The sequence below is a fragment of the Macaca mulatta genome, chromosome 10 (assembly GCF_049350105.2).
Source record: "Macaca mulatta isolate MMU2019108-1 chromosome 10, T2T-MMU8v2.0, whole genome shotgun sequence".
NCBI classification, from domain to species: Eukaryota; Metazoa; Chordata; class Mammalia; order Primates; family Cercopithecidae; genus Macaca; species Macaca mulatta.
Window position 1 is genome coordinate 1,386,649 of NC_133415.1, and position 12,764 is coordinate 1,399,412.

Genomic DNA, 12,764 nt, shown 5'->3' on the forward strand with positions numbered 1-12,764 from the left:
TGGGGTGATCTGATCTGCGGGGTCGGAGGGGATAGGACACGGGCCGTGTGGACCTGGGTGGGCTCAGAACACCCGGGGGACAGCGGCGTGGAATCCCACAAGTGGTTCTGCGGGCACCAAGGCCCCCCCAGGTTCCACCGCAGGACGGGGCGCTGCTGCGGTCACCCCATCGCCCCCAACAACCAGGACCCGCAGCGCGTAGCCCGGGAGGAGCGAAGCGTCTGCGGCGTCCTCACCCCGCCGCTCCAGCCTCGCGTGGGGCAGGGCCCAGGGAGACAGGGTGGCGTGAGGGCCCCGGGGAGGGCGAGAAGGCCCGGCGGGCCCAGGAGGCCTGAGGGGAGGGGCAGGATGTGACCCGCGGGTCTTTGTGACCTGGTGGGGGATTGAGTGTGACCTTCACAGGGGGGCGCGGGCCGCAGCGCGTGACCTGGGGCTACACTCGGGCCCTCCCGGGGCGGACACCATGGCGCGCACCGTCCCGCGCCTCGGACCCCGCAACCGCGCCTGCTCCGACAGCAGCCCGGGACCCGGACCCCAACCCCAACCCGGGCCCAGCCCAAGCGCCGCCGACTGCTACCGGTCCGGGCCCGCGCCCCCCGCACGCCGCAGCCCCCAGCGCCCCCGCGTCCCCCGCCGCCCGCGCAGCCCCACGCCCCGGGGCCGCCGCCGCCGCACAGCCCCAGGCTCCGGGCCCAGCAGCCGCCGCACCGGGGGTGCACAATGCGCGTGGCCGCCCCAGCACGTTGCCCCGGGCAACCCCAGGACGCCGGGCGGCGCGGTGCGAGCCACTGACCCGGTCCCCGGTGAGCACGACCCCCCGACCGCGGAACGCCAGGCTCGTCCGACCGGATCCCTCCCCCACACCTGCCTTCGGAACCCCAGACCCGCCCCCCACATCTCGAAACCCAGGCTACCCCCTCTCCCCGCCCCGGGCTTCCGAATTCTAGATGCCTCCCTCTAGGAATCCCAGACTCGGAATCCTCGCTCGGAACCACAGAACTCCCCCTCGACACCTGCCCACCTCTACCCACCCGCCCGCACTCGAAAGCCCAGAGCTGTTCTCCCCACCTTCCCCCATCTTCTGGGAACTCCACAACTGTCCACTCCCCTCCGCCTTCAGAACCCCATACCTCTCCTCATTAGCCTAGACCTGCCCCCCCAGCCCAGACCTCCCCCTCAACCTAGACCTGATCCCCAATTGAGACCTGATACCCACAACCCAGACCTGACCCCCAATTCCCAGACCTGCCGCTCAACCCAGACCTGATACCAAACCCAGTCCTGACCCCCAACCCCAGACCTGATCCCACAACCCAGACCTGACCCCCAATTCCCAGACCTGCCACTCAACCCACACTTGATACCAAACTCAGTTCTAACCCCCAACCCCAGACCTGATCCCACAATCCAGACCTGACCCCAACCTAGACCTCACCCCAACCCAGACCTGACCCTCAACCCGGACCTGACCCCAGTGCAGACCTGATCCCCAACCCAGACCTGATCCCCAACCCCAGACCTGATCCCCCAACCCAGACCTGATCCCCCAACCCAAACATGATCTCCCAACCCCAGACCTGATCCCCCAACCCAGACATGATCCCCCAACCCAGACATGATCCCCCAACCCCAGACCTGATCCCCCAACCCAGACATGATCCCCCAACCCCAGACCTGATCCCCCAACCCAGACATGATCCCCCAACCCCAGACCTGACCCTCAACCCCAGACCTGATCCCCCAACCCAGACATGATCCCCCAACCCCAGACCTGATCCCCCAACCCAGACCTGATCCCCCAACCCAAACATGATCTCCCAACCCCAGACCTGATCCCCCAACCCAGACATGATCCCCCAACCCCAGACCTGATCCCCCAACCCAGACATGATCCCCCAACCCCAGACCTGACCCCCCAACCCAGACCTGACCCCAACCCAGACCTGATTCCCAACCCCAGACCTGACCCTCAGCATGGGCCTCAGAACCCTCTCCATCTCCAGGGCCCCCTACACCCTCCCGGTTTCCGCATAACCACCACACCCTCCCCTCTAGGGTCCAGAGGAGCAAAGGGCGAGCTGTCGGAGGCCAGCATGGAGCCAGAGAGGAAGGGGCTCTGGTCGGCTTCTTCCAACGGAGACGGGAGAGAAGAAAATAGTGCGTATCGTGTATTGCCTGCGTACCAGCCACTCGCCCAGAGCAGTGCTGCAGCTCCCGAGCTCAGAGGCAATGCTGGCTGCAGCCTGCTGCCAGGAAATCGGGGAATCCGGGGGCGGGCACTTCACTGAGCTGTAGAGCCAGGTGCCTTCTCTTGGGCAGTCCAGGCGTAGGACCCCAGGAGTGTTGGGGGGCGCTGGCTCCTGCCTCCTGCACCCCGATCCCACTGTCCAGCTTCTTGGGAAACTGGGAAATTAAACGTGTGGGTGTGAAGGGCTACCTTGGTGGGTCATGGGGGGCCCTGTACTCGCGTTTCTCTTCCTTCCTGCCCTTGCCCTCTTCAGGCTTGTCTTCGTGGGTAAATGCTCCCTAGGGGTCAACGGCTGGGTTACAGGGCGGGCTCATGCTTAGCTTTAGAAGCTCCCCCAACCATTTAAGGGCCCAATTGAGAGCTCCGGTGGCCCCCCACCTCCGCCGTCCCCACCAGCAGTGGGTGTCCTCACTGCCACTCCGGGCACTCTGGTGGGTGTGGTTTTAATTTGCATTAATTAAATCTCACTGGTTTTAATTTGCATTTCCAGACAGCTCAAGGTGTTGAGCTGTTTTTCACCTGATTATTGGCCATTTGGAGCTCTTCCTTCCGGAGTGTGGTTCTGGGTCTGCAGGCCGCGGTGAGATTGCTCTGTGACCTCACGGACTTGGAGGAGTTCTCTGTATGTCCTGGATACACGCTCTTTGTCAGATGGATGCAGCTTGTCAGTCACTTCATGCTTCCTTTTGATAATCAGAGCTTCTTAATTTAATTCAATTTATGTTTTTTGAGACGGCGCTGGTGGGAGTGCAGCAGTGAGGACGGCCATAGGTCACTGGCATCATCATCTTGGTTTTGGTGGGTCTTAGCCAGCTTCTTTACGGCAACCTGTTTTATATCAGCAGGGTCTTTATGACCTGTATCTTGTGCCAACCTCCTATCTCATCCTATGACTTACAACGCCTTCACCATCTGGGAATGCAGCCTCATTTTACCCAGCCCCTATTCAAGATGGAGCTGCTGTGGTTCACACACCTCTGACACTTCTACCACCATTCCGTGGACCAGCGTCCGGCCACACGCCCTCTCTCACAGCTCTGGTCTCCATCACTGTGGACTGTGGATGAATTTTGCTGGCTTATGGATGGCGCCTCTCGGAATATGCCATTTCATGTCTGGCCTCATCAGAGGCATGTCTTTTTTTTTTTTTTTTTTTTTTTTTTTTTTTTTTTGAGACACAGTTTCACTCTTTGTTGTCCAGGCTGGAGTGCAATGGCGCCATCTCAGCTCACTGCAACCTCCACCTCCCGGTTCAAGTGATTCTCCTGCCTCAGCCTCCTTAGTAGTTGGGATTACAGGCATGAGCCACCACGTCCGGCTAACTTTTGTATTTTTAGTAGAGACAGGGTTTCACCATGTTGGTCAGGCTGATCTCGAACTCCTGGCCTCAGGTGATCCGCCCGCCTCGGCCTCCCACAGTGCTGGGATTACAAGTGTTAGCCACTGCGCCCGGCTAACTTTTGTATTTTTAATAGAGACAGGGTTTCACCATGTTGGCCAGGCTGGTCTCGAACTCCTGGCCTCAGGTGATCCGCCCGCCTCGGCCTCCCACAGTGCTGGGATTAACAGCGCTGGGATGACAGGCGTGAGCCACCGCGCCCGGCCTTGGATGCCTTATCCTTTGATTTGATGTCCTCTTTCTCTTTTGCAGAATTAAAACAAGGAATTTCCCAAGACTTGGCTTCTTCCTCCAGATTAGACAGATATAAGATAGCAAGGCAGTTAACGGAAAAAGCTATTAAGGTAAATGCTCCTTGGGACTCAGTGGGGAGGGGGACATTTTTTTAAAAGGACAGTTGTTTTGGGACTTGGAATCTGGTCTCTGACACACTGTGTCCCCGAGCTGCAGCCTCTTCCCTGTGGGGACTTGGCTGACATTACCTTTTATTTACTTACTTATTTTTGAGATGAAGTCTTGCTCTGTTGCCCAGGCTGGAGTGCAGTGGCACAATCTCAGCTTACAGCAACCTCTGCTTCCCGGGTTCAAGCAATTCTTGTGCCTCAGCCTCCCGAGTAGCTGGGACTACAGGTGCATGCCACCATGCCCAGCTAATTTTTAGTAGAGACTTATTTAGTAGAGATTGTATTTTTTAGTAGAGATGGAGGTTTCACTGTGTTGGCCAGGCTGCACTCCAGCCTGGGTGACAGAGCGAGATTCCATCTCAAAAAAAAAAAAAATTACATTATTGGGTGATGGATGCCCCCACATCTTAGAAACCAGCACTAAAGAGCTTATCCATGCAACCAAAGTCTGCTTGTCCCCCAAAAATGATTGAAATAAAATAAAATATCCTCTTGCCATTTTAGGAGAAGAAGATTTTCTCTATTTACGGACACTACCCGGTGGTCCGGGCCGCTCTGCGAAGGAAGGGCTGGGTGGAGAAGAAGTTCCACTTTTTGCCCAAGGTCATTCCGGATGTCGAGGACGAAGGTGCTGGGGTTGCTGGTAGCGTATCGGAGGCGCGCGTCTCAGTTCAGGGCGTGTGTGTCTGTCACAGGCAGGGGGAGTCGGCACTGGCCTGACTGTGGTGCCTGCCCCTTGGTCCTGGTGTGCCTGATGGGGTGTCTCCGACCCCAGGTCTCCATCGCCCTCCTGGCCTCCCTGCCCCAGATGGTCGTGCCAGGCAAACTCTTTCAAGTCCCCAGCCCTGCTCCCTTCTCAGAGTCCCTGTGGCCCCCGCCCAGGCCTCCTCCTGCCCGGGCGATTTCTGTCATCCTCTCTCTGCCTGACCCCGGCCGTCCCTCCTCCAGCCCCAGGTCCCCGAAGTCCACTCCTCAGGCCCCCGCGGCGCTGGCTGCTCCTGGCTGACATCTGCACAGCTGTGTCTGTGTCCTCTCGGCCCCATTGAGACCCGGATCAAATGTCCCCCTCCTCCTCCACCCTGCCCGTGGCCCCTCAGCCTCTATCACTCCCACCCCCATCCCGGGCTGTCTCCACCGTTCCACACCCGGGGACACCTGGGCCTCCAGGAATCCCGGGCCCCCAAGCCCTGTCACAGCCCTGGGGAGGTTCGATGCAGTGGACGCTCACTGGATGTATGGGGGCTGCCAGAGCGCCCCGAGCCTGACTCAGGACCCACAAAGGCACCTGCTCCACCAGGGGAAGGCCCCACCTGGAGCAACGTTTCTGGAAGTAAACAAGTTGCTGTCCTACCTGTGGTGGTGGTAACGGACACGGCGTGGGAAGTCTGGCTGAGGCTCCATGTTCAGGCCTCCCCTGTGTTTCGTTGGCAGATGTTACATGTGGCAAAGTCAAAGAAAATCAAGAAATGGCCTTGGAGAAAACAGACGACATCCACAACGTGATGGTACGTCCCCTGCGTGCATCGTGGGCATCCCCTGCATGCATTGTGGTCAGCCGCGCCTCTCCAAGGCTTCTCACACCACCACCCTGCTCCATGCCCACTCGCCCATGTCCTAGGGGGATGGCAGCCCAGCGGGGGCAAAGCCCCAGTCACAGCAGGGCCCCTTGACCGGGCAGCAGGACCTGGCTGCCCCCAGGGGTGGGGCGAACCCTTTGGTGCTGGATGAGCCGCTGTGCAGTGAGTGGACCCTGTCCTCCCAGCTCCCCTCCACCCACACCAGGCTGGCTTGCCGCGTGCACGTGGAAGCTGAGGGCACTGAGGCCCAGCAGGGCTTGGACAGCTCGGCCGGTGTGTTGCAGGATGGGGCCTGGCCAGCGAGTGAGCTGGGGTCTCCAGCAACACGGCAGTATGCGCCTCCCCACCTCCCCAGCCCAGCCTAGTCCCTGAGGGCTCCCAACCCTCCACCATAAAGAGGACTAAAGAGAAACCAGAGTGGGAGGTGACATTTGCAGTACTTAAAATTTAGAAGATCAAATGTCCAGAATATATGAAGAACTCACAAATCAGTAATGAAAAGACAAATAGAAAAATGGACCCAGACTTGATGAGGCGCCTCCCACACGACCAGTGAGCTTGTCCTTCCGGGTTCCTGGAGTCAGTGCCTTTCCCATAGAGCGTCGTGGGTGCTCCAGCGGCTCCCACAGGTCCGTGGGCAGTGGTGTGGACACAACAGAACATTCCTCACTGTTCTGGAGGCTGGAGTCTGGGTCGGGGCAGTGTGGCTGGGCTCTCTGAGAGTGTCCTGCTTCACGGACAACTGGCTTCTCTCTGCGTCCTCACACGGAGGCAAGGGTTTTCCTGGGGCCTCTTTGTAAGGGTGCAAGCCCATCGTGAGGGGCTCAGGCTCATGACCTAATCCTAAAGCCCGCCTCCTATGCCATCGCCCTGGGAGTGAGGATTATAACACATGCATTCCGGAGAGACAGAAACACTCTGGTCATTGCGCCTGGAGGAGACAGCTGCAGGTGGCAGTTACCTGGTGGGGGTGGCTGGGGAACTTCGGCTCTGTTGATGATGCTGTTTCTCACCCCTACAGTGGTTAGTGGTTAGCAGTTAGTGTGCTATTATTTACACACACACACATACATATTTTTTTGCGGGGGGGCGTGTTTTAAGATGGAGTCTCACTCTGTTGCCCATGTTGGAGTACAATGGTGCGATCTCAGCTCACTGCAACCTCCGCCTCCCAGGTTCAAGTGATTCTCCTGCCTCAGCCTCCCGAATAGCTGGGATTACAGGCGCCCACCACCAGCCTGGCTAATTTTTGTATTTTTAGTACAGACGAGGTTTCACCATGTTGGCCGCGCTGATCTTGAACTCCTGGCCTCAGGTGATCCACCCGCCTTGGCCTCTCAAAGTGTTGGGATTACAGGCGTGAGCCACTGCACCCAGCCTGGTTGGAATTTTGACTTAACAGATGCCATTTTGTAAACAGAAAAGCACCAACCACACACCCCCAGCTCCACGCCCAGCCCCTCTATCAGCAGGGCAGGAGCGGGAGGCCAGAGCCTGGGGCTCAGGGAGGGGTGCGCAGGGCCCACAGTGCAGGCCTGGGGGCTTCCGTCCTGGGGACTGTGAGCTCTGGGTTATGAAGTGTCGTGTCATCTCGACAAGTGGTGCATCCCCACACCCACGTAGACCCCGTGCGGAGGGCTCAGGCCCCACCTGCAGCCCCACATCGGGGTGGCTCCCCAGAGCCCGAGGCCCCTCCGTGGAAACCCTGCGTGGTCCTGGTTGCGCCCCACATCCCGTGCACAGGAGGACCACAAGGAGCACTGCTGCCCGCAGCAGAGCCCAGCTGGGATCCTCACGCTGCACGCCATGTATCCGCTGATGGTCGCCTCGCTCCATCCCATCCTGGCTGGTGTGAACGTTGGATGCTGAGCATCAATAAAGACTTTTTTCTTGCCAGTCTAGGTTGGTAAAAAACGAGATGCCGTACCTCCTCTGGACCATCAAGAGGGACGCCATTGACTATCACAGCCTGACCTGCGACCAGATGCTGAACCACTACGCAAAGACGGCCTCCTTCACCACCAAGGTGAGCTGCTTGGGCATGGCGGGAGCCGGCAAGGGTGGTGGGGAGGGGCTTCTGCAGCCATTAGGGACCCTCGGTGGCTGGTCAGTGACCATAGGTGGCCATCGGCAGCCACCAGCCACCTCCTGGGCGCCTCCCAGGACTCCTGGTCTAAGGCCGTGGCCAGAATCACTCAGTGCCCACCCCACCCCCTGCACCCCTGTGCCCTTTGCTCTGTGTCTCTGGGTGAATCCGGGGCCACAGAAGCCCCTTCCTCAGAGCACAGAGGCCAAGCCAAAGATGGGGCTGAGTGGGGGCCGCCACAGGGCTTTGGATGCTGAAAGGGCTGTGGGTCCCCAGGGGAAGAGGTGCCGTTCCCCGCAGCACTGGGCACTCCCCCACCTCCCCCAGCCTCCAGCCCTGCACAAGGCAGCTTCCATACCCTTCCCACTAAGGCCCGGGGCTGGGGCCTGCCCAGGACGCAGGGTGTGGGGACCCTGCTGAGGGAGGGGTCCAGGAAGAGGGGCTTCCCTGGCACAGAGGTCCCTCTCAACAGTCCAGGTGCGGCTGCCTCAGCACAGCGTGGGGCGGAGGCTCCCTGCTGCACCTAATACCCCAGGGTCAGGCCAGCGCCAGTGCTGCTTATGGAAACACGGCCCCTTCAAAGACCCTTTGTGCACAGCCAGTCAGCGTGTGCTGTGTTTTCTGGGGGGTGTGCACAGCCAGTCAGCGTGTGCTGTGTTTTCTGGGGTGTGTGCACAGCCAGTCAGCGTGTGCTGTGTTTTCTGGGGTGTGTGCACAGCCAGTCAGCGTGTGCTGTGTTTTCTGGGGGGTGTGCACAGCCAGTCAGCGTGTGCTGTGTTTTCTGGGGGGTGTGCACAGCCAGTCAGCGTGTGCTGTGTTTTCTGGGGGCCGGCTGCTTTTTTTCCTTAACGCGGTGACAGACCAGACATTGGGGTGCGGGGACTTCACGATATGCCTCTCTAATGGCCAGTGCTGCATCATGTGTGGTGGGCAGTGCTGGGCGTGTGGCCGCATTCCGGGTCCTGCAGCCGGTCCTCCCTCTCCTGGGGCCTGAGCTGTGGGACATCCTGTGGCCCGTTTAGGGGCCTGGAGGGAGCCCCAGTGCCCACCGCCCTCGGTGCCCTCAGCTGCAGCCTCCCCATTCCCCGGGACCTGCCACGTCCCCCACTGCCTCAAGGATGCGTCTCAGCCTGGCTTGCACATCCACATACCCACTGCTGGGACTGGCTGGAGGGGGCGGCCTGGGGCCCTGGGGGACCGTGTGTCTGGGGAGGGGGAGGGATCCGCCCAAGGGGTGCTGTGTGGTGCCCCATGGCCAGGCAAGTCCGAGGTGGACGGTCTGTCCTCGCCTTGTGAGCGAGGCGGAGCTGAGCTGAGCTGCCCCTCGTACCTAACGTGCTGCTGTCTCTGGAGATCGGGCTGTGCGTGAACATGCGGAGCCTGCCCTGGTACGTCCCGGCCAACCCCGACTCCTTCTTCCCGCGCTGCTACAGCCTCTGCACCGAGAGCGAGCAGCGGGAATTCCTGGGTAAGTGAGGAGATGGCAGAGGACCCCAGGGCGGTCAGCAGAGAGGCTTCTAGAAAGATCCCCCGGCGCTGAGACAGACTGATGGGGCCGGGTCTGAGGACAGAGGACCGGAGAGAGGCCTCCCACGGCCATGGTCGTGGCAGTACAGGGGCCGGGGACCCCGGGGAGGGAGGGCGGCAGGCAGGGAGTCTGTGGTTCTGCACTAGGCCTGTGGACAGCGCAGCAAGCAGCTGGGGCGAGGCAGGCTCCATGGTTGGAGGCCGAGGGGTACAGTTGGATGGCTGCAGTCACAGAGGCGCTGCAGGGAGAAGGACGGGCAGAGTGGGGGTGTGGGAGCAGGCCTGGGCCCCACCGGCTGTGAGGGCGGGAAGTGGGGCGGGTCGGGGAGCCTCCATTGCCCTGGCCCCATCTCCAGTCCCCAGTCCCGGCTTGGGCAGATGGGGCGAGGCCGTGCTGTCCTTTCAGAAGACTTCCGGCGCACCATGGCATCCAGCATCCTCAAGTGGGTGGTCAGCCACCAGAGCTGCAGCCGGAGCGGCAGGAGCAAGCCCAGGGGCCGCAGGGAGGAGGCCGGAAACAGCGACCTGAGCAGCAGGCAAGGTGCGCTGGGCCGGGGCAGGGCAGGGCCAGGCCACCAGAGCTCGGGGACTCCACGGGGTCCCTCCCGCCTCCTGGGTGTGGTCAGTCGTGAGGGTCGTGGCAGCCGGGACTGGATGCAGCGATGCCTCAGACTGTCTCGATTCTCATGGCAAATGGGTTTTCTCTTCTAACCGTGGGGCTGAACGTCAAAGTCACCCCGTTTGTAAAGCACCTGGCTGTTAACGCAGCCCTGGGACGTCTGAGTCCCACACTCACCGCCACAGTCCCGTGCCGTGGACGTGGTTCCAGCCTGTGGTCAGAAGCCTGCCCTGCCCCACGGCCACCACGACGCCACATCCTGAGTCTCCCCAAAGGGGCCCCAGGGAGAGGACACAGGAAGCCCCAGGGAGAGGACACAGGAAGCCCCAGGGAGAGGACACAGGAAGCCCCAGGGAGAGGCGCCCTGGGTGGCACAGGGATGTGAACCAGCCGTCGTGTTTTTGGACAAAACCCAAATCTTTTTTGTGGTGGTTGGTTTTAATAAAATGTACTTTCTAGGGCAGTTTTGGGTCACAGCACAGCTGAGCAGAGGGTACAAGATTTGCCACACCCTGCTGCCCCCGTGCCTCCCCCACCGCCAGCATCCCCCGCCAAAGCAGTGCGTTTCAGCTGTTGACAGATGAACGTTGGTGCATTAGACTCTTAGAGTGTATTTGAGCAAACAGTGATTTGTGCCAATCAGACGGCTGCAGGGCTCCACCGAGGGGAAAACCCTTCTAGGTAAACGTGGAAACGGAGGAAATAAATCCTGATTGGTGAACGCTGGAGCGGTGGCCTTGTTTGTGCTGAGTGACAACCCAGCTGGCTGCCTGTGATGGGCTGTGCTTAAGTTTCGTTTTCAATTCTGAGTTAGGTTGTGGTTTGCGTTTGTCGGAGACCAGGTCACTTGGGCCACCTCAGTCTGATGGCCTCCTAATTAATGGTTTTTTTTTTGAGATGGAGTCTCGCTCTGTCACCCAGATTGAAGTACAATGGCGTGATCTTGGCTCACTGCAACCTCCGCCTCCTGGGTTCAAGCGATTCTCCTGTCTTAGCCTCCCAAGTAGTTGGGTGCCCAGCACCACACCCGGCTAATGTTTTGTATTTTTAGTAGAGATGGGGTTTTGCCACGTTGGCCAGGCTGGTCTCGAACTCCTGACCTCAAGTGATCCACCCACCTCGGCCTCCCACAGTGCTGGGATTACAGGCCACCGCACCCGGCCTAATTAATGATTTTAACACAATTGGTGAACCTACAATGACACATCATGGTAACCCAAATGGTGTTACACATTCTACAGGTTTGGACAATGTATGATGCCGTGTATCCACCATTCCAACATCAGACAGAGACGATCCCTGGCCCTAAAACTCCCTGTGCTCTGTCTCTTCATCCCCCTGCCCCGAGCTCCTGGCTACCACTGATGTTTTTCCTGTCTCCATGGTTCTGCCTTTTCTAGAATGCCATTTGGTTAGAATGACGTAGCATGGAGCCTTTTCAGATGGGCTTCTTCGACTTAGTAATACGCACTTCAGATTCCTCCAGGTCTTTTCATGACTTGAGAGCTCATTTCTTTTTAGGGCTGAGTAATATTCCACTGTCTGGATCCACCACTGTTTACTTGTCTATTCATCTACTGAAGGACATCTCAGTCACTTCCAGGTTTTGACTATCATGAATAACGTTTCTCTCGATATCTGTGTGCGGGTCTTTGTGTGGCCATGAGTTTTGAATTCATTTGGGTAAATACCAAGGAATGCACTTACTGGGTGGCATGGCAAGAGTATGTTTCATTTTGTAAGAAACTGCCAGACTGTCTTCCAAAGTAGCTGCACCATTTTGCATTTCCACCAGCAATGAGGGAGAGTTCCTGTTCTCCACATCCTCACAAGCCTTTGATGTGGTCAGTGTTCTGTTTGCAGCGTTCTCCTGGGTCTGTATTAGTGTCTCATTATTGTCGTGATTTTGTTGTGAGACAGGGTCTCACTGTGTTGCCCAGGCTCATCTCAAACTTTCAGGAGCAAGCGAGCCTCCTGTGTCAGCCTCCCAAAGTGCTGGGATTACAGGCATGAGCCACTGTGCCCAGCTTCCATTTCCTTGTGAATTTCTGAGGGTATTTTATAGAAAAAACTTGTAGATATGGAATTGCTAGTCCATAGCGGTATATGATATCGAGCATGTGTTCATATGCTTGTTTTCCATCTGTATGTATTTTCGGCGAGGTGACTGTTCAGATTGCTCATTTAAAATTGTTTCCTTGCTGGGTGCGGTGGCTCACACCTGTAATCCCAGCACTTTGGAGGCTGAGGTGGGTGGATCACTTGAGGTCAAGAGTTTGAGACCAGCCTGGCCAACATGGTGAAACCCCATCGCTACTAAAAATACAAGATTATCCGGGCATGGTGGTGCACACGTGTAGTCCCAGCTACTCTGGAGGCTGAGGCAGGAGAATCACTTGAACCCAGGAGGCAGAGGTTGCAGTGAGCCAAGATCTTGCCATCCGGCCTGGGCAACAAGAGCAAAATTCTGTCTTAAAAAAATAAAAATGAAAAATAAAATTATGTTTTCTTGTTGTTGAGTTTCGAGAGTTCTCTGTATACTCTAGGTAATATTCCTTTATTAGATGTGTGCAAGTATTTCCTCCCAATCTATGGCTCGTCTTCTCGTTGTCTTGACATCCTGATATTGTCCTTTACAGAACAGAAGTTTTTCATTTTAATGACATTGAACTTATCAGTAGTTGCTACTGTGAGGAGCTGAGGGTCTGGCGGCGGGGCCCGCTGAGGAGCTGAGGGTCTGGCGGCGGGGCCCGCTGAGGAGCTGAGGGTCTGGCGGCGGGGCCCGCTGAGGAGCTGAGGGTCTGGCGGCGGGGTCCATGTGTTTCTTGTGAGGACATAGCACTCACAGAGCCATTGGAGGTTGGGACCATTCAGGAGGGAGGAAGTCACCTGCCCAGACACAGG

The 12,764-nt window shown here is 58.3% G+C and overlaps 1 protein-coding gene across 2 annotated transcripts in view; it reads left to right on the top strand.

The window, feature by feature from the left end:
* Positions 1-658: 658 nt before the first annotated feature.
* TTLL8 (tubulin tyrosine ligase like 8) overlaps positions 659-12,764 on the top strand; it is a 37,309-nt gene continuing 25,203 nt past the window's right edge. The window contains exons 1-8 of one of the 2 annotated variants that reach the window (XM_077949224.1): positions 659-803; positions 2,056-2,157; positions 3,900-3,991; positions 4,556-4,694; positions 5,483-5,556; positions 7,526-7,654; positions 9,068-9,182; positions 9,648-9,782. In XM_077949224.1, the coding sequence (XP_077805350.1) occupies positions 2,094-2,157; positions 3,900-3,991; positions 4,556-4,694; positions 5,483-5,556; positions 7,526-7,654; positions 9,068-9,182; positions 9,648-9,782 (748 nt within the window). In that variant the 5' untranslated portion in view covers positions 659-803; positions 2,056-2,093. Of the gene's footprint in view, positions 804-2,055; positions 2,158-3,899; positions 3,992-4,555; positions 4,695-5,482; positions 5,557-7,525; positions 7,655-9,067; positions 9,183-9,647; positions 9,783-12,764 lie in introns of those variants that run through there. The other variant, XM_077949223.1, reaches the window with a different exon arrangement.